This window comes from Arvicola amphibius, chromosome 12 (assembly GCF_903992535.2).
Source record: "Arvicola amphibius chromosome 12, mArvAmp1.2, whole genome shotgun sequence".
Classification (NCBI taxonomy): domain Eukaryota; kingdom Metazoa; phylum Chordata; class Mammalia; order Rodentia; family Cricetidae; genus Arvicola; species Arvicola amphibius.
Window position 1 is genome coordinate 149,344,686 of NC_052058.2, and position 25,842 is coordinate 149,370,527.

At 41.9% G+C, this 25,842-nt stretch overlaps 1 protein-coding gene across 1 annotated transcript in view; it reads right to left on the bottom strand.

Annotated features, from left to right (window-relative positions):
• Nucleotides 1-25,842, bottom strand: part of Ntrk3 (neurotrophic receptor tyrosine kinase 3) — a 362,281-nt gene that overhangs the window by 3,126 nt on the left and 333,313 nt on the right. Inside the window, 2 exon segments of the mRNA XM_038313662.1 lie at nt 1,139-1,297; nt 6,435-6,476. Coding sequence (XP_038169590.1) covers nt 1,139-1,297; nt 6,435-6,476 — 201 coding nt within the window.

A 25,842-nucleotide genomic window follows, 5' to 3' on the forward strand; every position in this document is an offset into this window, starting at 1 on the left:
TGCGGGGATTGCAGACAGGGATCGCCATGCCTGAATATGCAGCACAGAAGATCAAGGGCTTCCCGCATGTCAGGCGAATGGTCTACCAACTGAGCCACACCCCCAGCCTTACGTTCTGGTCTTTGAAATGTGCTCAAATGGTCAGGACACTGAAGACTGGAAATGAACATAGCTTTTAAGAAAAAAAAATTCTTTCTTGAATATCAAAATGATATTTTAATACAAAAAAGGCCTTAGTGGTGATGATTTCAAAAAACAAAGTGTACCAAATGCTGACATGTTCTGTAAGTCTGCTGCTACAGGAGTCCTACCCATACTGTTTGTGGACTGTGTTGAATTCCTGGGTCCACGTGGCTCTGTTCTGCACATAGCTAAGATGTGTCATTTAAAAATAGGAAACTCCTAAAAGCGCAAGCCAAGCCATCTCCTTGTCTAGTACTTTCTGACAGACAGCTTCTTCCAAGATGCTAAGTAACCCCCTTTCTTTGACCCAAAGCTCAAGAGGTGATTTTGTGAAGATTCTCAAGTTACTACACCAGAGATGCATAGAGAAGTACCCGTTGACAATTGTTATTTACTGTCAAAATGGATCATCTACTAGCATAACTCATTATAAACTGAAATTATGAAAATATGTTAATATATATTATTGTGCTATAGGGGGACACCTGCACACAACTCTGTTAATCATGTGAACATCGCCCTTTCAGATACATTGGGACCCATGCCTCCCTGCGCCTAGGGTCGCTCAGAACTTTGGGGACCACCTTCTGTAGACATGCTAAGTAATAGGTGTTTCTACAAGATGGCACAATAGAAAACTCACAGCTGCTCTTTGTTTTGATTTTCTCTCTTGGTGAAATGTTTTAATTTTGTGGTGGTTGTTGCTATGTGTATTAGAACAGACAGAAGCCTGACTCATGCCTCAGTGTAGACTTCTGACTTGAAGCGCCAATGGCAGTCCTCTTCATTTTCTGTAGTTACAAACTTTCCTCCACTAAGATTTCCCCCCTGATTTTGCCTGCATCCACTCTGCTCCCGCAATAGCCCACTGTCTGTACACTGTATGCAATCTCTCTTCTGCAATAGCTATCATCAGCCTTCTCCCAGACCAGATCCTGACCTGTCCCTTTGTTACCTCTGTGTTGGAGAGCTGGAACCATGGTTGCTTCCCATAGGTAAAGATCTCCCACAGGATAACCCCAAAGCTCCACACATCACTCTCTGTGGTGAACTTCCGGTACATGATGCTTTCAGGAGGCATCCAGCGGATGGGGAGCATGGTGTGTCCTCCCACCTAAAAAGGGTAAAGACAGAGGCACATAGAGTTATCAAATAGACCAAATCAACCAGAAGCCTCTACCTTTCTTATATAAATGCACCCTCCATGCATTGTATCCTAACGTGGTCATGCTTTAGGTAACCTGAACTCATAGATGAGTGGAGATGCTCGCATCAGTGAACAGCATACTTAAAACACCTATAGGTCAGACCTGAGGGAAGAAGGCAGACTTCTTAACTCTGAGCATGAGAACTAAAAGGTGATCTGAAGTGAGAGAGACCTAAGAGCCTGGTGTTAGAATAGAATCTTAAAATCTCCCTTAAAGACAACTCCAGGAGGAAGCCAAGAGAATCATGGTGTGAGCCTCCAGGCATCAGAGTGGCCATAGGCATTGAGTTAGACCCCTTGACAAAGGTAATCAAAGCACAAATATACACTACAAACAGCCAATCTGTAGATTATTAATTTCTGCTCTCACTTAAATTTTTCATCACAATGTAGGATCTATTCTTCATGTGAACAGGATAGAGACTTCAAGATGACCCGAGCCCATGTGTTACTAAGAGATTGGGTGGAGACAAAGAAGAGTCTTCAAAATGCTTGGTAAGATACATCACGGAGGGTATGATCTTTAAAATCAGCCTCAAGAGACACTATTAGTCTTTCCCCATGAGAGTCAAGGGTAAGAGAAAGTGACTGAGAGGGTCAGACATTTGGGTTATGACTGAGGGGGGAAACTGCATAAATATTCACTACCCAGTGGGTTAGAGATACTAGCCCATATGAAAGAATGTTCACAACATGTTTCAAGACTCAGGCATGAACTGCATTGTTACCAAGCAGAATGTCAGAAGTTGGATTAATAGATAAAATTTGTTATGAAAGTGCTTGCTGTTGGTTTGAAAAGGAAGGAGTTCTGTGTTGTGTGGCCCAGTAAACTGCTAACAAGAACATCTTTCCCTGATGGATCGGTTGGATGAACGTCAACGATGAGCACTGGGAAGTGGATGACTAAGGAGGTGAAAACCTCCTATCTAAAAGGACAGACAGTGCGCGTCTTATCCACTGGAAACGTCTCAGGAGGAACTGATCATCAGGATTTGTAGAAGAGTCACCTGTCACCTGGGATTTCTGAAATCAGTCTACTCTCACATTGACTGTAAAGACAAGGCAAGATACTCCCGCCTGAGAAACAAAGGCCAGGACCCTTCACTACACACAGGCCTTCAAAGAAAACGAAGCACAAACGAAATCACCAGGAATTGATGAAGGATGGTTTTAGAAGAACAGAAGAAAAGGTATGCGTGAAATACAATGACTTGAATTCCACAACAACAGGGCAAACGGTCCACAACAACAGGGCAAACGGACCACAACAATGAAATGTAAATCTGAAGAATGCTTGCTAAATTGGTGACTAAAGGTGATACAGTAACTAATAAGGGCTTCCTATAAAATAGAAACATGGAGTAAGTAATATCACCAATAATGTTAACAGTACCACTGCTGCTGCTGCTCAGCTAATTATGGGGCATGAAATTTCCACATGATTTTAACTGTAAGTGCAGAGAAGAGTAGATACAGAAATAATTAAAAGCCCGATAAAGACTTTATCATTAAGAGAGGAGAAAGAACACTTATAGATACCAATCAATTATTGATCATAACAATTTACACTTAACTGTGCTTGTGAAAAACGTAAAGCAGCTTCCAGAAGAATAAAAAATACTACATACAGCTTCCCAGCCTGTTTCAGGCAGCAGCATCAAAATCTTCCATCTTACAAAAGACACCACAAGCCAGGCGGTGGTGGCACACGCCTTTAATCCCAGCACTCGGGAGGCAGAGGCAGACAGATCTCTGTGAGTTCGAGGCCAGCCTGGTCTACAAGAGCTAGTTCCAGGACAGGCTCCAAAGCTACAGAGAAACCCTGTCTCGAAAAACCAAAAAAAAAAAAAAAAAAAAAGACACCACAATCAGGAAGAGCTGCAATAATGAACAAAGATTACAAAATGAAAGAGAAGTCTAAAACTCTGTAGATAGCGTAAGCGGGTTATTACTGCTCTAACTCGGGAGGAAAATTTTAGATTAAAAATCAAGGTTTACCTTATTTAAAAAAGCTGTACTTAAAACAAAATTACAAAATACTGAAAATAAAACAATGAGAGCACAGGCGATCAAAGTGAAATATAATCAGCCATATATGTGCACAGGCACACACACACAAGCATGCATTTCATATAGATGAATATGCAGATGTGTATGGCCAATTAAATTTCCTTTATCAATTTCTTTTTAGACATTTTGTATTCATTCTCATATGAAGTTGAAAAGGCCTGAATGTCAGCAATTTGATATTAAAAAGGCTTATGTCATGTTTATTTCAATCCACTATTATATATAAAGTTGAAAAAATCCAACATTATGATAATCTTGAACTTGTGTTCTCAGGTATGACAATAGTATTACATGAAATACACAGAGATCTTTACATTTGTAAAGAACAAAACATTAGAAGACTTAAAAACCGATGAAGCCACAATGGAAAACTAATACACACTAAAATTATTTTTAATTACAAACTCCAACCACATATTTAACCTCAAACACATCTGAAATTTCAAAGGAAAAATAAGTCCATTATAAGAACAAGCAACATCTCCCTTACCAAATAAAGCAAACCGGAAATAACAACAAAGGATTAATCTATTAAAAGGTTCACTGGGAGCATCTAAAATGCTATTTGGTGAAAGCAATATTTAAAACTATTTTTAGAGCATAAACTAGAGTCTTACCATTGAACCCTATGAAAAAATTGGGGTAATCCTTAGAAAAATATGTAGAATTTGAGTAGTTTTATATAACTACACTAAGAAAAGATTCAGTTTTAAAGGGAAGTAGGCCCTATAAAAATATAGAAAGAGAATAAAAATAAATAAACAAAAACAAAATTTGAAAATGAAACTGATTTGGTATAAATCAAAACAGCGCCCAAACAAACAGAGATGAAAAAGACAAAACTCTCACTCGATCTACAAAATGAATTGCTTGCCTTCCAAAGTCATAAAAATCACTGGCCATATTAATAAACAATGTAGAAGAGAAAACTGTAAAATGCTAAAATTAAACCATCAGTAATTTTTAAAATACAAGTTCAGTGACTGATTTACCAGAAAATATTAGTGAAAATCTGAAAATGTAGAAAATTTGAGGACAAAATATTAAATTTACAGAAAATAAAATTCACATTTGAAGAAAACGCAAAGATGGTCTTGTCTGTGAGTTCTACTAGGTTTCCTGACCTGTATTTTTCCAGTGTAAAAAGCATAGACACTTTCTCAAACCATTCTCTGTGGTTTAAATTTCTCTAAAGGCAGAAATGATCTAACAACATAGAACCTCAAATATATAAATACAGATAATGAGATTGTATCTATATGTACTGATAGAGCTATCTTTGTCCTAAATATAAATGCCAAATTTGAAAAACTTATTGTATTATATTCAAAATATACCACAAGAGAAACAACTTATGAAATCTACTATTCCATTTGCCAAACTACAAAGTAAATAAAGAAAAATCATTCTTTCAAAAGATACTAAAGTTATTGTTTCCTGATTGAAATCCCTAATCTGTGAGTAAGGAAGAAAACTTTTAATTAACAGGTTAACTATCACAATGCCTGAAAAACCTTAGAACAGAAAGGATATTCTTTCCTCGATTTTGCAAATCTGTCCAGGAAATCCTAGGCAATGTAACAAAGTAATTATTTTGTGAAATGGACACAGTATACAAACTGACTTCTAAAAACATATCTTTCTATGCCTAGATTAGTGCAACTCTCAGACCTCATCAGGAAAGTCTCCTTATGCAGCCAATTGTGCTTAACACAGAAACTAACAACTGGTCAACCTGCAGAGAATAAGTGCTTGTGAAAGTCCAGCCACAAATGGGACATCTGTATCACATCCCTTCCTCAAGGCTCAGGGACCGCAAAGAAGAGGGTGAGGAGAGACTGTAAAAGCCAGAGGTCAGAGAGGACCAGAGCAAAAACAGTGTCTTCTGGACATCACAGGAACGATGCGGTCCTGAACTCACAGACACTGCGGTAGCTGCGCAAGTATCAGCATCCTAGCATGGAGGGGAGAGGAGGCCATGAGACCCAACCCCTGACTGAGGTGTTAGGGAGATTTTACGGTTTCTGGGGGAGGGACAATCTTCTCCTAGGATAGGTCAACCATACCTCAGTGGATGGACACACAACCACAACAAAGTCAAATCTATGAGTTACTACATTTTAAAAAGGAGGTCACAAAGTTTGTGGATTGTGGAGCTAGGATATATCCGGAAGGAGTTACAGAGAGGAGTCGGGCATAAATATGATCATAACAGATGGTATGAAGAGTTCTCAAAGAATTAATATAATATTTATGTTTAAAAATAAATATATAATAAAATGTTGAAACAGAAGACTCAAAATTGCTGTCTGGAAATAGCATATTGTTCAAAACAACTAACAAAAAAGAAATTGAAACTATTATAATTCATTAAGATACCCATATAGAAACACAATAGGCAAACTGCACCTAACAATACCATAGTAACTCAAAATGGAATTGAAAAATAAAACTGCATAGTATCAAGAAAGTGCTTAAAACTCTGAGACATAACTCGGCTTTAGATGTATAGGTCTGTTCAGGAAAAAGAACACAAAAGAAGATACACTTAGACACAGTTATATCATTTTCTTCAATAAGAAGGTTTGGTGGGATAAGCCTCTCATTCATTCTTCAAATATAACTTCAAACTTCAGTGCAATATAAATTTAAAAAGCCCCAATGGAATGCGTTATGGGAACTGACAAAAGGAATCCAAACTTTATCCAGAGTACTGATTGCTTAATTAAAGACTTGTTGAACTAGAACAATGACGGGGATTTGTTTCATCAGATAAGTAAAATACTTTATTGCACTATGTAATGAACACTCTGAGTTTAGCATAAGGATAAACAATATATTAGTGTAACAAAATAGAAAGCCTGGAAGCAGAACCATGTATAAATACTAGCGTTTAACATATGAAATGATGGGTTAGTAATTAAAGTGTGGGGACAATGAACTATTCATTTAAAAAATACACTTAGATACCTACCTCACACCATATACAAAAATCATTTCCAGATGGATTAAAGAGCTAAACATAAAAAACAAAACAATAAGAATATTAGAAGAAAACTTATAAAGGTATTTGTATAACCTCAGGAGTAGAAGACCTTCCTACATGACATACACTTAAAAAATCATAAAGGATATAATTTATAGACACAATTTTGTAAAATTAAATAGCAAAGACAAAATTCATAATCAAAAGACAAATGACAGAAATATTTGCAACATATATAACATACAAATTATTATAATCATTACTAATAATAATACTTTTTGTAAAATAGTCTTGCTATGTAGCCCCCGGCTGGCCTGGAAGTTTCTGTGTAAACCAGGCTTGCCTCAAGCTGGAGGAAGTCCTTCTGCCTCTGCCTCCCCAGTGCTGGGACAGACAAGGAATTAAAATCCATGTGATTCACGGCAGCCCTTTCCATTAGTTAGACAAGCAAACCAACAGACAGATGAGTAGAGACTGAGCAGACAAACCACAAAATAGCTACAAATGGCCACAAACAGATGAAGAGATGCCAAGTAAAAGAGCACAGACATGTATTTTAAAGACACTTGATAAAAAGGGAAAAGAAAGGTTGCAATCTGATGCTGGAGAAGGTGTGACACCTGATATTCTGATGCCAGTGGTGAGACTGGAATCGGCTTCTGAAGGTACAGTTTTTGTTTTATCTGACCACACTGATATTGCAAGAGTCTTGAAATCCATTGGCTTCACTGCCGAAATAGTAGAAAACTATTTCCTTGTGTGTAGGCAAAATTATTTGGTTCTTTGTTGTTTCTAAAAGCATGGATATTTTCATTTTCAAAGGTATATATGAGAGTTAAAACAGAATGCAAAAATGCTACTTGTACTGATATCTAATTATGTCCAAGACAATAACTGTGGTAGACGAAAACGTAATTTATTGATAAATACACTTTGTCATTCTCGTTCATGTAAAAATGGAAATACATAAAGATAATAAAATACACAGTAATCGTGTGTGATGTTGTGGACGATATGAAGGAGTCCGGAAAGATACTAAGCCGTAATTTTCTCTAGAGATGCAAGTAAGAAAGTTCCAGTTTTTGTTATATGTATTTCTACAGTGTTTGAAATTTTACAATGATCACAAAACGCATTTTAAGATTCCAAGATAAAATCAAACACAAACATTTGAATATACAGACAGAAACCAGCAGGTATAAGTACACATAAAAATATCAGTTTTGTAAAAGAAGTATGCTTGTGATATAATATGCGAGAATGGTTGTCTCATCTGATTTTTTGACTGAAAAGGAACAGAAATCTGTGATGTACCAACACATCACCCTGGGTGTATAATTTTAAATAATGGAATTCTTCACTTGATGCTAGTATGTGTCTCAGTTGGTGGTTTTTTATATATACAATACAGAGAGCATTTTAAATTGAAGTCTCTGTGTTCAAGAGTGTGGGGTGCGAACTGTGATGGATCTAAGTGTTTGAGCAGACAAGTGTCAGAAGAACACTAGCTGGTCACAGGGGCCCCCTTTAGAAGACTCTTGAGTAGCACCACCAATGTGGGTGAAATTTATGCTCCGTTCTTCAAGGAGTAAGGTCCCTGTCATGACCAAACCAGTCATAAATTTTAGTATGATCTTTGATGGGTACTTAACCTTTAGGAACTTAAGTTTCTTCAACTTCAAAATATGAACTAAGCAACAAGGCTGCCTCAGAATCAGGGATACAAAAACCTCCTGGGTATCACTAGTGCAGAGATGTGCACACACGTCTCACTGTCTACATCTTCACATACTCCTGGACAGCACAGCAAATCTAACTTCCTTTACTGTCCATAAGAACCCATATTGATTTCCTTTCAGCGTAACTAGAAGATTAAGTCTGAGAAAGGTAGTGGTCTAATAATTCACAATGATAAAACACTCATGACAAATATCTCCACCCTGAAACCGACCCAGACCAAAGCTGTCAGGAAGCCATAGTCTCAGAGATAAGAACAGTACTAATTAATGCATAATGATGTCATATATTCTCTTGTTTCATCCTGTCCCTATTCCTGGGCAACAGGTACCTCTATTGTGCCCACTTCTCAGATGAAAATAGGATGTCTGGCCGGGCGGTGGTGGTGCACGCCTTTAATCCCAGCACTCGGGAGGCAGAGGCAGGCGGATCTCTGTGAGTTCGAGGCCAGCCTGGTCTACAAGAGCTAGTTCCAGGACAGGCTCCAAAGCCACAGAGAAACCCTGTCTCAAAAAAATCAAAAAAAAAAAAAAAAAAAAAAAAAAGAAAGAAAGAAAATAGGATGACTTGCCCACGCTTTGCATGAGTAAAGTCAGCTTGTAATCAGAGCTCTCTAAGGGGTAGCTTGAAAGATCCTGAGGCTAATCTTGAAAAGGGGCAACATAAACTATTAAGTTCCAGGAAATGAAACTTGGAATCGATTGTTCCTGGGAAGAATCCCCTGTCTGCTTTGGGACACCTTCCACTGCCCATCACTGCCTTCCTCTGTCCTCTCTTAAACACTCTCATGACCAACAGAGGTGGGAATTAGGAAACCTAGAAGGAGGGATTGCTTAGGAGAGGCTTTGTTCATTGGGTTCAGATGCCAGCCTATAGACATTAGGTGGCCATGGAATCCCAAGACCTGTTCTTCTTTTGTTTCTGCCACTGAACCTGTGCAGGATTCACCATGGTCTTTGTGTCTTAGACCATCATGTATGTCAAGTTAAGACTATGAAACTTCTTTAATTATTAAGTCCGCTTCCCATGAAAACCATCATTCCAGATAAATGAGTATCAACATGAAACAGCATGAGTCACACTATCTCCATAAAATTCTCCTTAAACCCAGAGACCATGAAGATTTTGAACGATTCCAGACCCCTAGTAAGGATACCAGGTAGGTGACCAACTCCAGTTTCAGATACTCATTCCAAAGCCATTTGTTAGCTACGGAGCTATAAGAAAAGTCATCAACTCTTCCCAAACCTACACGAAGCAGGAAAACCTCCTCTGGACCTTCTGTCCAAGCAGCTTCCTGGTGACCCTGTTCCTCTGCAGTGGAGAGCACTTGACTCACTACCCACTAAAACAGTGCTACAAGGCTCTCACCATATGACTCCCATATCGGTAAGGCTTTGGATAAAACTACAAGACACCCAGATAAATTTCAATTGAAAACAACGAAGTTATATCCATGGATACTACACAGGACACACGCGTAACTAAGAACGTGGGCTTTGTCTGAAGTTCCTCTCCAACAAGGTATCTTGTGTTTTGTTTTCAATAGCGGGCAACTCTAGGCTCCAGACCCATGTGGGAATAGCAACTGTATCCCAAAGCCCCCTTTGCTTTTCCTCCTCCTCTTGTCTGGTCTCACTCTTACTCTAAAGGATAAAGATGAGTTCACTGTCCCATGTCCCACAAAGCTCCTGCTCTGTCCTCCAATGCTTTTCCGGTACGTTCTACCTGTTTTCTCGCTGGCAGTGAGTGCGGCCCAGACCAGAAAGACATGGTAGCTGTGGCTTTCCTCCATGAACAGAGCTCTTCTCTCTTCTACCTACAGATCCTTGGGCAAACCATTTGTCTTAACCTGAGCTTCAATCTTCTTATTAAAAAACAGGCCTCCCGACTCCAATCACCTCTCATGAGTGTCTGCCAGACTTGTTAAAATGCAGAAACCTGGGATTTCCCCCAAATGCAGTGAATTAAACAAGGCTGATTGAACTATGTCTTTTTCCCTATAACAGTCAGTAAAGACATGACACACATGATGTCCATACATTGTTATATCATCATTTATATCATCATATAAGCACACACTAGTGGGCTGTATCCCTGGCATTCCTCTTTCCATATGGTCTGTAGCTGCTTCCATACTGCTGGGGCCAAGAGTTGAATCGCTGCAAAATAAACCACTTCAGTGTTGTGACAGAGTTGCTATTTGTAAAACCTAAAATATTTTCTATGTTGTCGTTTACAGATAAACTCTGAGATGCGCTGAATTAGACTCATAGGGCTAGGCATAGTGGAAGCTACAGTTGATCTAATAACAGAGACGAAATGATAGCTCTTTTCTAATATGGTGAAGCATTACCAAACTCCCATTAATGCCTTAGCATCAAATACCACTCCGTGATTTGTGTGTGCGTGCGTGCGTGCGTGCGTGCGTGCGTGCGTGTGTGTGTGTGTGTGTGTGTAGGGGCATACGTGTGCTCGTGCATGTGTGCACGCATGCATGTGTGCAAGAGAAGGTGCTCTTGTAAAGTTGGATCACTTTAGCAGTGTTTCTTGGGGTTTCAGCCTTTGCTCTCATCTTCTTGGGCCATTTGAGCCACCGCACTTCTCACATTCTGGAGAAGTTCATTATATTCCTTAGATTTTTCTATATTCCTAACACCCAATTGTACCTGACCAAGTATTTACAGTCAGGATCAGAGCCAAGGTCATAAATGCTGCCATGTGCTTCCTCTGAAACACAATGTGAGATGAAGTATATCTCTCTTTTATATGATCAGCGGATTATGTCTGATCATTCACTATAAAGTCCCCTTTTACCTAGTGATGTCAGCAGCCATTGATGATCATTGCCCCAATCCATTATTTTATTAGTGGTTCAAAAGGATGACATCCTAGTTATACTATTCCTTCTACTTATATGAGCAGGAAATCTATAAATAAAAACTTCCTTTCATCTGCCACGTGACTACCGATTACAGCTTATATGAGTTAGGCAAGATGGCTGCTTGTTTCCCTTTATCTGCTAGCTTTCAGAACAGTGAATCCATCCCCCTAGCATTATAGTTTGAAGGCGGTTTGAACGCAGAGGCTTGTGTATTTGAACGCTTGGTCCCCAGCTTAGGGTACGCTTCTGGAAGGTTAAAAAGAAGCTTTGCTGAAGGAAGTAGATCCCTGGAGGTGGGTCTTGATGTTTTATCCCCATCTCTTACTTCCCATACATGCTCTGCTTCCTGATTGCCAACCAAATGCGATCAGCTGCCCCACACTCTCCTGCCACCACCGTGCCTTCCCCTCCATGGTGGGCTCTACTCCCTCAAACTCTGAGTCAAATAAGCACTTCCTCTCTTAAGTCGCTGCTTGCCGGTTATTGGTCATAGCAATAAGAAAAGCAGACCCAGCGTTCTCCAAGGGTCAGGTGTGAGAGCTTTGTTTTGCTTCTGAAAAACGTTTCCAGGACTCGCTCCTTTTTAAAACACACTCTTGAAGTGCTTCGGTCTGCGGCAGGGACTATTTTTGATGCCTCATTTCCTTCCATCTTTGGCCAATGGAAACCTCTGAAAGCTGTGTCTCTCTCTTCTCATATAACCCCAGCAGTCTTTGATTGCACTTTTACTTTCTGACATGAAAGAATATTCTAGGCTTCTCTTGTACATTTCATGTCAGAGCCTTTGAAGCTCTTTCTCCAAGGATTTCTGCATCTTTTTGATGCACAATGGAATTTTGGGACCATAGTATGGATCCTCCTGAGCGCTCAGTGCTACTAGGGTGGTCATCACTTCTGAGTCTTTATAGTGGGAAATTAAGAGCTAGGAAATCATTTTGTTGAAAAAGAAAAGACCTCACGATTTTGCTTTATCCACACTCAAATTTAGGATGGCTTGACTTCCTTTGACGTTGTATTTTAATTTCCTTCTTAGGCTAAAATTTTTGATTTCTAGAACTTAATAAGTTATTTAATTTTTTAACATATTAATTTCACTCCTTAATTATGCTTAAAAAAAAGGTGTGCATAGTTTCAACATCAAGCCGCCTACACTGCTTTCAATTCTTTCTGTCCATAAAATACACATTGGCTAGAGAAGAACAGAAGGTCTGGCTTTATCTTAGACCCTTCAAAGTTACTAGACCAATAGACTTCCTATTTTATTCCTTTTTGAGTTTTTGAAAACTTTTTGGCTTTTCATTTTCTAACTTATTTAATGTCACTTGTTGATCTTGCAAAACTGCTAAAAAAAAAAAAAAAAAGGAAACATAGTGTCAATCTCAAGAGCACAAAGCAAGATCCTTTTACGGAAATTACAGTCCTAGCCTAATTCCACTATTGCCCTTGCCACTAGGAAGCCCTAGTCTCAACCTCATATATGAGGTGCCCAGAGCAGCCCCCCACACCACCAGAAAGCAGAGTGGACTGGACTGCAAAATGCAAGGTTAACTCTTTCATTGCAAGTACACGCGAGTACAGGCAATTATTGGCCAGGAGCTTCCTCTTCATTACCCCGAAACGAAAAGGTAGAGAGAGAAGTTAAAATTTTCTTTGCGGGGTTAGTTTTTAAAAGGTGCAGGCTACAAAGAGGCTTCTTGAAGTGGCTTTTGGCACGGGTGCAAGGCCTTCTGCCCTCTCCTATCCTGATAAGTCAGCTTTCTCCTTGTTTTAATTGTTCTCACCAGGTGGCTGGCTGGCTAAGTGACCTTGTGCTTGGAATCTCCCCGGTGGGAGGGGGAGAGGAAAGCGCTGCTAATCTGTGTTTCTAATCTTAAAACATTTTGCTAGGAAATTCTTATCCCGTTGAAAATAAGGGGTGAGGGTCTTTACTTCCCCTCTCCTTTTTGGTCCCAAGGGGGCGCAATCCTGTGCTTATAGCTTTGAAAATAGGGGGTGAGGGTCTCTCAATATATAGCACAATTCTGGTTTGTTTTAGTTTATTCTCTGCCTCCCCCCTCCTTTTTTTTTTTGTTTAACCCGGGCACAGATCTATTCAAATTAATTTCTCTGTTCTGTGCTTTGATTTCTTAACAGAAGTTCACTCTTGTATAGCTGTACAGGGCTCCACTGTGTATGCCAATTGGTAAGTCTATCCAGTCAACCCCACTAATGGATGAGCTTTCCCACGGAAAGACAGACTTCTTCCCATAGAAAAGACACAATAAACCCTGCCTTCCGAAGTGACTGCACTCCTGCGCCTGCAGAGCTTGGAGATGCATGAAAACCTCAGAGCATGTCCTTAGTGTGCATAGTTTTCAGGTATTTTGCAGATCCTCAAACCTTATAGTCATATTTTCTAAACTTAAATTTAGAATTGCCAGTAGTCTAGCAATGCCTCGGGTAAATAGAACACAATTCTTGTACTCTGAGCCTCCAATTCCAAAGCATATATAAATAAATACATAAATAAGCAAACTGGGAGGGGAAACAAACCTAAAAGGCTATCGTGTGAGGACAAAAGGAAATTAATCCTTGATAGAAGACTAATACACAGCCTAGGCAAATAGTTAAAAAAAACTTGAGTCATATGCCAATAGAAAAAAATCCTTTTCCTTCACATATATTGCTTTGATTCTGGCTCTTGGATCAAAAAAAAAGGATGGAATTTATCCTGAATCACCTTCTGTATTAACAATAAATAAAATCATTGATAATACATGTGGTAATTGGTAAATAGAGGAGATAAATTTCCATTCATAGTTTACTTTTCTCTTCTATAGCCATCAAAAGCTGGTAAAAAAGAGATATTATTTTGATCTACTGCCTATTTCTTCAATTGTTAATAATTGCAGAGATACTCATTCCAAAAAAAAAATCTCTTAACATTTAGAAACTTATGGTCACTGGACATTAAAAATTAAATTTAAATCTCCATACACACTTTTGTCACAGGAAACTATGATAGAGTGGCCAATAAAGGGCTTTCAAGCATAAAAATAAATTATATAAAGATAAAATTCAGTGTGGTAACTGGAATGAAAATATAAATTCAGGAAGAAAAAGGAGCCATGTAAAAATGGCTGTTTAAGAACTTGTTCATGTGTTAAATAGATGATGTACCAAATTGCTCTGGTATTTAAACTTCATTAGATGCACTAAGGGAATGATGTATTTTTTAATGTCAATGTTTACAATATTCTGGGAATGATGGCCACACTTGCAACTGTTTAAAAGGTTGCAGCCAACCATATAGAAGTTTTCCCAGTGACGACTTTACATGGGTAAGGGGCATGCAGAGTTTTCCAAAATTACTAAGGGATCATAAAAATTCGGAGTGCTCAGGCCTGAAACCTTTCCTTTCCATGCAGAAGGGAGAGGCCCTGTGTCTCTCTTGTCTTTCCTCAGGTCTCTGTCTCACCCACTCCCAAAGGGAGGCAATAGGAGACGAGACAGGGGCTGGGGGGAAGAGCAGCCTGCTGACCAGTGTAGGTGTCTGCTTGGTTAGGACCCGAGCATCCTGCCTTCATCCTAGCCCTTAGTTCTTCGTCCCATCTGCATCTTTGAAAGCCTGAAGTGCATAGTGCTGAAGGTGCCGGGTGTGGAGTGGCTGCAGGTGACCCAGTTCCAGGTCTTGCTGGGTGTAGATGCATCGCAGGGAATTCTCAGACCTCCTAAAGACTTAGGAGCTTTCCCCTGTCATCTTGGACAGGGGATTTGTGTAGATGTGTCACAGGGAATTCTCAGACCTCCTAAAGACCTGCAGCTTTCCCCTGTCATCTTGGACAGGGGATTTGTGTCTGAGCCTTTCCACTGAAGGGAATCAGCTATAATCCGAGGGAACCCATTGTTCTAGGTCAAAGAGAAACTCAGCTAGGCTTTAGAAGGTTCCCCGTGCCTCTCTGCTTATTACAGTGACAATGGGGGCACCATGTATGTGAATACCTTCTCACCCAGACATTGAAAACATCTCACACAACTCGGACTACATTAGATAGAAGGAGATGTTGTTACCCATGTTCTAAATACTCAGACGAAGACCCAGCAAAGAAGACTATGTCTACCTAAGTGCATACCCACAGGGCAGAGAGTTTCTGGAAACAACTCAAACTTCCTCCATTTGGAAGGAATATGGGCCAAGCCAGACTTTTGGAAGGAGATAATAAGGCAACCTATCTTCTTTGAGGAATCAGCTACAAAGAATAGTTACAACTTTGTAGTGAATGTTTATGACAAAATGATCTAATCATGTAGAGACTGCCAATCACGGCAGGTGCCAATTTTTTTTAAATTCAATTTTACTGTTTCTTAATTGCACATCTTAGCACAGAGAAAAATACCCATGCTCACTGAAGAAACAACTAAAACTTCAACCTACATATTCTTCATCACCTGAGAAGGCTGCTTAACACTTAATGCATGCCCCAGTGGGGTTTTGCCTCTTGCATCCTGCTCTGCCGTGTCCCAGAGGTATATCAGTGAGGGGCGGCTATCACATAGAACACGACACTAGCTATGCTCCTAGTCACCACCACTACAGTCATTAAAATTAGTTCATCCTTGCTCTGGAAGTCTGTGGGTTTCAAGCATAGAGTATGCACACTAGTTTTGGTTACACAAAGAATAAATACCATGTGCACACACACACATACTAACATCTCAGGAGGAGGGATGTCTAGGCAAATGCATATATGGAACAGGGTGTGTGCCTTGTGAGGGTAGTAGCAGATACTGGCACAGACACAGGCCTTTTGGACATGCTCTGGTCATGTAAGGTTGAGGAATATTCCCCTGGGCATGTCTTGAAATAAATGACTCAACATGTTAAAAAAAAAAAAAAAAAAGATCCAATGTTTTCTTCCGTTTTTTTTTTTCTCCCTCAAGACAACAGAAAGAAATGCTTTTGTTCTAAGCCATTTCATTAGCTTTGTTGATAGCTTCCAAACTTTTCAGAGCACTAGAATCCTATTCAGGAAAGAATGCCACTCATTGCTGGGAATGTTACTTATTTCAGCTGTTGGGCTCCTTTGCAGTTTCCTCCTTTGAACCCGGGAGCTTTTCAGAGCCTGTGTAATCTTAGTTTGCCCATTCTGAAACTGTCCTGGCTCCTGCCTTTTCTCCTTCATCTGCCCCTCTCTCATCTCAGGCGTCTACCCAAGGGTTGTGGTGCTTTTAACCAGCTATTTGGCTTTCTTGCAAGTCCATTCATTCATCTGCTCACTCACTAATTCGTTAATTCATTCACTGGCATGAGCCTGAAGTGGCATAGGATAGTGGGACACGGAGTGATCTGGAATACAGGGATGGTCCCTTTACAAAGAGCTAATCCTTGCTCTCACAACTGCATCCCTTCCAAGAGATTGCAACGGCTACAAAAAATGGAGTGTCTATGCAATGGAGGAATACCGGGGCATGGCCAAAGGTGGTGGTCATTTTTGGTCTTTCATTCTCTGTGGAGCTTCTCTAGTTCAGAGTTCATCTGTAACTCATTTCCCCCTCTGTGGGAGCCCTCAGGATCTATAACTGTTATTTTTATGCAGACCTCAGGATCTTGGCATTCTTTGCTCTTGGTTGGAGCCCTTGCTTTCAAGTTCCACACCTCAGGTTTCTCACTGCCAGGCTCTCATCAGCGACTCCTCTCTTTCTCCAGCCGTCATTTCCTTTTCCTGTTTGAGTCTGAGTGGGTCTTCTTTCCATGATGTCCAGTTCTTTGTCCCACTGAGTTGGGCAATACCCTGGATAACCACCCTCACCTTAACAAGCCTACACTCTCTCCAGGTGCCATTTGGAGTATCAATCCTGTCCTGCCTCCCAAATTTAAGGGCCTCGGAATCTAAGGTTTGAAAGAAATTACACTGGAGCTATAATTCCCGAGCACACATAGATGGGAAAAATCTTCAGAAATCTCCTTACACATCTCCAGATAAGGATAGAGAAATCCAAAGAAATTCCTCTACATATCTTCAGACGTGGAAATCTTGCCCAGAAGAAAGCAGTGATAATCTTATTCTAGTTGCTATGTAACTATATTGTTTAACTACAACATATATATATATGCATATATATATATATATATATATATATATGTATATATATGTATATCACTGAAAAGTCCTTGCTTTCAGTCATATGAATATTAATGTTTGGCCCTATAGCATGGTGGTGGGTCTTCACTTTCAACTTGGCTGGGTTTAGAATCATGTAGAAGACACACTTCTAGATGTGAAAACGTTTGAACTAAGGGAAGACCACCTGAATATGGATGTGGCAGTCCGCGGGCTGAGAGGAGGAAGCCAGCAGAGAAGCAGAACTCACCTCGCTCTGCTTCCCAGCTGTGGACACAAAGTGACAAGTCACCTCACACTCCAGCAGCCATGACTTCAGCCATCTTGGATGGCATCCTCTCAGACTGTCAGCAAAAATAAGCCCTTCCTTCCTTCCTTCCTTCCTTCCTTCCTTCCTTCCTTCTTTCCTTCCTTCCTTCCATCCGTCGCTTTCATCATGGATTTTTGTAGCCTTTCTTAGGGATTCTGTTGCTGTGAAGAAACACCATGACCGTGGCAACTCTTATAAAGAAAAACATTTAATTGATGCTGGCTTACAGTTCAGGGTGTTGGTCCATTCCCATCAAGGTGGGAAGCATGGTGGCGTGCAGGTAGACAGGGCGCTGGAGAGACAGCTTAGAGTTCTACATCTGGATCAGCAAACAGTTGGAAGAAAGAATGACACTGGGTCTGGCTTGAGCTTCTGCAACATGAAAGCCCATCTCTAGGAACACACTTCCTCCAACAAGGCCATACCTCTTAATAGTGCCACTCCCTGTGGGCCTACGGGAGCCAATTGGTTCAAACCACCACAACACCACGACAAGAAAGGTAGCTAATCCATGCATTTACTTATTTTTTTTTTCTGTTGCTTTATAACTGAACTTCAAGTCCCTAAGCAAAACCATTTCTTCAGTTTGTGTGGATTAAGATATATTAGTCTGAATGGTATTTTGATTTTAAAACCATGATACATAAATGTACACTTAAAAATTCCACGTCTTTCTGTGAATTCACACTGAATACAAAAACTCACTGGCTCCCATGCCGGGGAGACTCAGCACTAGAGAGAGAGCCTTCTCTACAGTGACACCAGACCTGAGAATTATAAAGTCAGAATTGCTTTGGCCTCTCCCCCTCTTCCCAAGAGCATGCTGCAAGCTATCACCTCACATTTTTGTTGATAAATTGAAGATCTCGGCCCCAAGTATAGTAGGTACTTGGAATTTTTCTGAGAGAAAATTTACAAAGACATTAGAGCGGGTTTCCCAAAAAGCAGGGCTCTGTGACCGTTTATGCGGTCGGCGGAAAGGCTGCCTGCTTCTGAGCCTCTAGACCCTGGATTAGGACAAAATCCTCAGAGTCTTGCAAAACTACAAGAAGTTAAGAGCCAAGCTGTTTAGCAATATGAGCCGATTGTGATAAATAAGTCCATTGTGAGGCTTCCCAACTCTCTTACCTAAAGCTGAATGCACCAGGAGCAAAGTTCTTACATACGTGGTCCAGGGATACACACTTTTTATAGCACCTTATCCGCCCCCCCCCACAAACCGGGACTAAATGCTGGCACTCACTCAAAGTCCTCCCTGTCCTTAGTACGCCCAAACAATATGTGTATTTATATATTAGAGAGAGCAAACTTTGCAATGAAAAAAAATGGCTTGGCCCTGATTTTCCTTTCCAGATGCCTTAACTCCAGCCCCTTGGCTGCCCTGAAATCTTCTCATGGAAACAAACTTTAAGCTGTTAAAAGAACGCAGTTCACAGAACAAAACTGGAGGTCTCAACTCAGCTCAAATTCAAAGATCAAACTGAAGTCCAAAGAAGCCACCCAGACCTCAAATGTGCACAGAAACACTATAAATAAAGGAAAGCAAATCATTCCATGGACTGATCCTAGATTTTTTTAAATTACCCTATAACTCTCAAGTACCAGCAGTTAGGTTCCAGTTTACATTCACACTGATTTAGGCCAAATTAGAAATCACCTCTTTGAAACAAACTTTTACTTGGCTAAATAGTTTGCTGCCCTTTGTGTGTTACAATAAGCAAGACTGAAAACATGTGTGATAAATTGAGGAAGCAGATGATCCAAAGCAACCAGGGGAATAATATGTAACCGAGCAGGGGCTGGGTACCAGCTGCGTCGCCTTAGCAGGTTTATCCTCTAGAAGACGCGCTTCCTTGAGTGTGGAATGGGGATAATAATGCACCTACTCATAACAGGGACCAAAATGAAATAAGGTAGCAAATGAAAGAAGAGATATACATGCAAGGAATTTGAATCTAAAATCTTCCTTGCAAGCATCTCCCCAAGTTTCCAGAGACTTAGACATTCTGCTTCGTGAGCGCTTAGAACAGCAAGGCGACCACAGTGGGTGAGAAACCAGATCGGGGATGGAACGTCAATCAGTCAGTCACCGGAAGAAACATCAGCTAGAAGAACTGCACCCCCATATGCAAGCCCTTCCCTCTGTGTAAGACAGTAAGTACCACCAAGTGTGTTCAAGACAGTGCCACCAAGAAGCATGAGGCACAGTTTAGAGGGGCAGCCAGCAACTGCATGACTGCCAGTCTTGATCCCTGCATCTGTGCTGTCTGAAAACAAACAAACAAACAAACAAACAAAATGCACAGCTATGGTGCTCAGGAAGGGCAGCTAAAGGGAATCCCAGAGAAGGCAAGACTGGCGCTAGCTAGAATACACAACATTGCCCTTTAGGCTGGGCCCTGGGACACTGGGCTCTGAGTGGGAGGCTCTATTGTAGGAGATAAAAGAAATGCAATAGAAGTGGCCTAGGAGGAACTGTAGAGATGGCTCAGCAGTTAAGAGCGCTTGCTGCATAATTCTGCAGAAGACCAGGATTCTGTTCTCTGCATTCACATGGTGGCTTAAAACCATCCAAGTTTACATTCTAGTGGGTCCAGTGCCCTCTTCTGGCCCCCATGGGGACCAGGCATGCATGTACTGCAAATACATCCATGCAGGCAAAATATTCATACATATAAAGTAATAGTTACTAAAACTTTAAAAAGAAAAAGGAACTAAGCTATGAAAGTCTTTTATTCAAAAGGCAAACTAATTCAAGAATTGGCTCCATTTCTTGTTTTCTCAACAACATTAATAAAAGTAACAATAACAATAACTCCTATTATTGGCTACCACACCTTCCTTCAAACAAAGGAACTAGATTCTTGAATCAGATATTTGAAGTCTGATTTCTATTACCCAAGGGTATGAACCCAGGGTCTTGCCCACACTATACACATGTTCTGTCCTGAGTTAGAACCCCAGATCTCTGGTGTTTGTTTCTGATTGCTCACTTGTTTTTATTTTAAGACAGGGTCATACCAAATTGCCCAAACTGGCCTTGACCTCACTTTATAGCATAGGTACAATCCTCCTGCCTCTGCATCCCAAATGCTGAGAGGACAACTCTGTACACGATGCTGACTGAGTACTGATTTGACTGTAGAGAAATCTGACATTACAAGAGACAAACAGCACAGGTACCATGAGGGAAGGGGACTATTTTTCAACCCATGGAATATCATTCCTCATGACCCAGAGAGACTCCATTTCCAGGAAGACTCGGGATGAGAGGCTGCCTGCCTCCTCAGTTTTGCCTGAGACACCCAGGCCAGGTGACCTTCCTAACTGATGTTCTTTCCTAACTGCAGGGCCCCAATTCTAGCCCTCCTGACTCACCATTTGTGAGGTCTGGATGTTAGGGGAGGCCTGCACATCTACTGTTGGGCCCAGTGTTGATGCCTTAGAAGCAGACAGCATCAAACAGCTTCTGCTTGATTCCCAATCCCAGTCATCTTGGGGCTTGAGGACTAATTAAGGAAGAGTCCTAAGGACAGCCGCCAGCAGCGACCCTGACAAGAGCTAAGGAACAGTGTTTCCTAGAACAATGGCATCTCCTCCAGCAGCATGACACCTGCAACATTGCTGGCTGCTTGGAAACCATCTACAAGGATGCTCTGGTCACTGTGTTCTTCCTTCATCCCCTGTGAAGACTCTCTGGATACGGTGTATAGATATCTACTTCTCGGGACCAGGAACTCCTGAAAGCTGCCTGGGCTGAGGAGAGACAAGTAACCAACGCATGTGTTTGGACCCAGAGAAAAGAAACCGAGGCCAGGCCTGACACTTTGGGAAACCTCAGAACCCTACATACTTTATTCAGCGCCCCTGGAGAGGGGTAAGGTCTCCTAAGGTCTCCCGTTAGAAGAATCGACGGATGCAGAAACAGGACCTGAGGATGGATGAAAGGGCTGTCGCGTTCCTAAGCGGCCCTCAAGGCAGGAAGGGCGGGCGTACTGTCATGCTACAGACGCCTCACTTCAGGTCGCCTCGAGAAATCTCACCTTGCCCACAGGTTAAATATTAATGAGATTTGCCATGAGGATTCAGTGAGAACAATCCCTGGAAATTTGGGCAGGGTGCCTGGAGCTTGGTAACTCTCCATGCAAGGAACAGTCGCAGTGGTGGTGACAGACGTGAGAATGTCAGTATATTGCCCCACTGTGTGCACACATTTGCATAAAAGAACCTCTGAGCCGTCATTTAGAAAATTTAAAAGAGGGGGGGTGTGATTTTCTCTGTGTCAGTAGAAGGGGATGTTTGGTGGCCAGGGATGGTAGAGATTAGGATGAATTAGGGAATTACTTCCCAGTGCCCTAGGCTGCTGCACTTTCAACATAAAACCACCCTGAGGAAAGATGAGACGCCCTTTCTGGTTTTGTCTTGCTGCCAAAAGCAAGCCAGGCATTTGCTTCCCCTTTTCCTCTGGACACTGACTTTCCCTTACCAGTAAGGTCATGTGGTACAGCTTCAGCAGATCAACCAGAAAGGCACTTTCGTAGGCAGGGGTAACAACTTTGGCTTCCAGATCTCTCCAAATGAGTCATTTTAGCTGGAGGGAGGCCAGAGCCTTTGTGCCCCCTTTTGTTTTATTAACTGCCATCTGAAAATGCCAGAAGAAGCTAGGGAAGTGCAAAGGAGGGGGGGTGGGCAGGAAGCACTTTGCATATTTTAATTACTTCAGTAAACAATACTCATCACCAAAGAGACCTGTCATCCATGGCTGTATCCCCGGGCTAAGGAAAGTTGGAAGCACATCACGGGAGACACATGAGTAGCAAGCAAAGCCTTGGCAAACTCCTGGCTGCCCCATCTAGCCTCACTGATGTCTGTGGGAGCAGCTCAGATGAGAGTCAGGACATGGGGCTTTGGACACCCCAGAGCTTTCTTGGGAACTAGATGCACCTGTTTGCCCAGTGGAAAATGGGATGCTTCTTTGAGTCATAAAACAAAACCCTTTCATCCTAGAAGACAGATACTCACAGCCCAAGAGGAAAGAGTTCACTTGCAGGACCACACACACAAAGCAGTAGACACCGGTTCTTCATCTTCATGGAAAGGAGAGAATTCAACTTAGCCGCGGGGGTCGGGGGGGGGGGAGATCACAGAAGACATTCTCTGGGAAGCCTGGGGATGGCTGATAATGGCAGTCAGAGTGCTCTGTGAACTGCAGAACGATTCATCAACACAAGCTGCTACATGACGATTTTATTCAGCACAAGCTCCTAGTTAGGCATCCCCTGAAAAATTCTAGGAGAGGGGTATTGATTGACCCAGCCGCATTACCCTAACAGAGGCCGGCGACATCTCCAGCATTCTAGATGAAGGCAGAACAGGGACCTAGCATCAGCAGCGACCTGGAATCCAACTGAAAGGCGCTGGGTTTAGGACTCAAAAACCCAAGATCATGTCACAGTCCTGAGGAGGTGTGACCCCAGGTCTCTGGAAGCCTAGGGTTCCTTTCAGATTCGGCGTTCACATCTGTAATAATGATGGATTAGACTGATAGCTTGTGAAAATGCTTCTCTGTTCAGAAACTACATGAATTTGCCCAAAGCATAATTATTTATCCGAATCAGTATGCGAAGAATATTGAACAAAGATCCTTTACAGTACTTGCCGCCTTGGCAGCCTGATTCTGTAGAGATGTGTGTGTGTGTGTGTGTGTGTGTGTGTATGTGTATTTGCACACACGTGTATATGTGGACAGACCAGTGAAAGCAAGAGCCAGACTTCAAGAGGCCCTCCTCTCCAACATTATTACATCATACTGCCTACCTCCTCCACAGGCTCCTGTGCCCCTATTTGTAAGACTGGTAGACTTCACCCAAGGACTTCTAGGTACCATCTGTTTCAACACATAAAGTTCCTGTGAAGCAGAGAGTGAATAACCTCAGAATGCTCCCCCTGTCTTGGGAGAAGCTCAGAGTCCTGGGGCCCTGTCTCCTGTTTTGCATCAGGATCCCAGGAGCCCTCTCTGCATAGAAGGGAGGGTGCAGGAGGCCGACTCAGATGAAAGGGAGGAAGGCTCTGAGGAAGGCAGCTTGTGGATTTCCAGGCCTCAGGGAGGCCTGCAGCTGCGGGTCACACCTTTTCCCTTTGTAAACAAGTTCTGCCTCTTGGCTTCTACTTCAAGGTCAGAAGGCCAGGTGGGGTGGGGCCGGGGCTCTCACAGGATCAACACTGGAGAAAGTCTTAAACACTGAGCCAGTAATCACAGTTGGATGGTTTTTAGCTCTCCCCTCTCCCAAACACAAGGCTCCTCTTTCATATATGTTTCTGTTTCCAAAAGCTTCCCAGCCTACTGAAACTGAAGTCTTTCCCTAGGTCACCTAGTGGGTTACCCTCAACACGAGCCAGGCTAAGTGCTGGAGTGGGTGGACTGTCTCCAGGAGGAGTTTGATCACTCGAGTTATCTAAACTTCTGACCCCCCCTCCACCATAACAGAGGTGAAAAAGATACTTTCAACTTTGAAGCCAGAGGTAGCGCCCTTGTCTCAATGAACAGGGCCATAGAACAGCATCGTCGGGAGCCATCATACAGCGTTATGATACATGGTAAGTGAATTAAGATGTATGGCTTCATTCACCCTTCTGAGACATACTGGTTTCTCAAAATAATTATTACCAACCACTTTGCGTGGAGGAAAGGAGAGAGGTAGGAAGAAAGGGGGGAAAGGAATTAGGTAGTGAAGAAGAAGAAGAAGAAGAAGAAGAAGAAGAAGAAGAAGAAGAAGAAGAAGAAGAAGAAGAAGAAGAAGAAGAAGAAAGAGAGAGAGAGAGAGAGAGAGAGAGAGAGAGAAGACTTAAGCTTAAAATATTCAGACTCCAATAATCAACATCTTTGCATGCACTACCAAGTTGAAATTCTTGTGCATTTACAAGTTGAAGGAAGACTGACCAGTAAAAAACTTTTTGGTTATTGCTGTTTGTTTTCGGTAAAGATGCTATAAAGCCTGCATACTGATGACTGGAGTAGTGAATTTAGGAAAATGTGTTAGATAGCTTACAATTTGATTTCTATAAACACCCCCATAAAAGTTGAAGAGCGGCTTTCATTCTGAACTATCTATATTGGCAGATGCATTGATAAAGTCATATGACAGCTCCCATCATCCCAGGCAACACTCATAAAGATGACACCAGACTGCAACCTATATTTCCCATAGATAGGCTGGAAACGGCCTTCGGGTACGGGTTCTGCCTCCGTCGTCTGCCCATGGTGACTTTTCTCTGCATAATGCTCAGCTTAGCTGCAGAGACAAGACTGATGATGTCTCAGCTGAGTTCCTATACCAAGCCATTGCTGGGAAAGGCACGGCTTCCTTACTGCACAACTTGGTCTCCAGTAACCTGCTCGACCACAGCAACATCTATCATCGCACGTTTCAAACCACGTTACCTTTGATTGTCTGGATATCCATTTCCCATCACCATCTCTTTCTGTAATATCAGTGTCAGAGGAAAACAAACCGAGGAATGGGGGGGGGGGGAAGCCCACCTATGGGTGTGAGGGAAGGGGACGGAGAAAACAGTATGTGATGGATCTGGCGCCATTACGAGGGTCCTGGTCTAGCGCTGAGAATTATAGCTAAAAGAATCCCAGGAAAACACTGGAAAATTCAGCTCAAGTTTGTCTTTATTTCTGGGATCAAAGGTCTCATTCTTAGAAATGAACCCAAGAAGAGAGATTGAGGTAGGAGCTGGAGGGCCACATAGAAACTGCCTTCCCCAATGAAAGCAGAACAGCAATGACCTGATCTCACCCACGTTGTGCCCTGCATGGCAAGAGCCATACACCGGGTACTTTACCATCCATAAGCCATCATCGTGTGATAGGTTTATGACGTGTGACCATGATGCTAGCATCTGAAAACTCCAGCAGGGCGACAACTTCCTCAGCCAGGTGCATGTTAATGCATTCGGCTGGAGGTCTTGAAGGATTTCTATTTTCCATCAGGGTTAACCACAAGTGGCTGGGGGGAAGAAGGCAGCGATAATTATGAGCAGAATTAACTACCGACGGTAAGAGACAGGCACCAGCCTAGAGACAGCGGAACTCCCCACCAGTGTCTACCCACTTCTGCCCCAGTTCTTCCGGACATATGGATTCTTCAGACCCATTTGTCTCTAGAAACAATCAGAGGAGCAGATGCACTCGCCCAGCTTTTTTTTTTTTTTAGGTCCAACCAAAGAAAGAGAGACAAGGACGAGGGCAACTCCCCTTGTAAGAAGTTTTGGATGGTATAGCCAAAAAGTGTCCTGCCATTTTCTGAGGGGCTCCTACACATCTTTTGGCTGAATGCCTGAGCCCCACCTATCCCA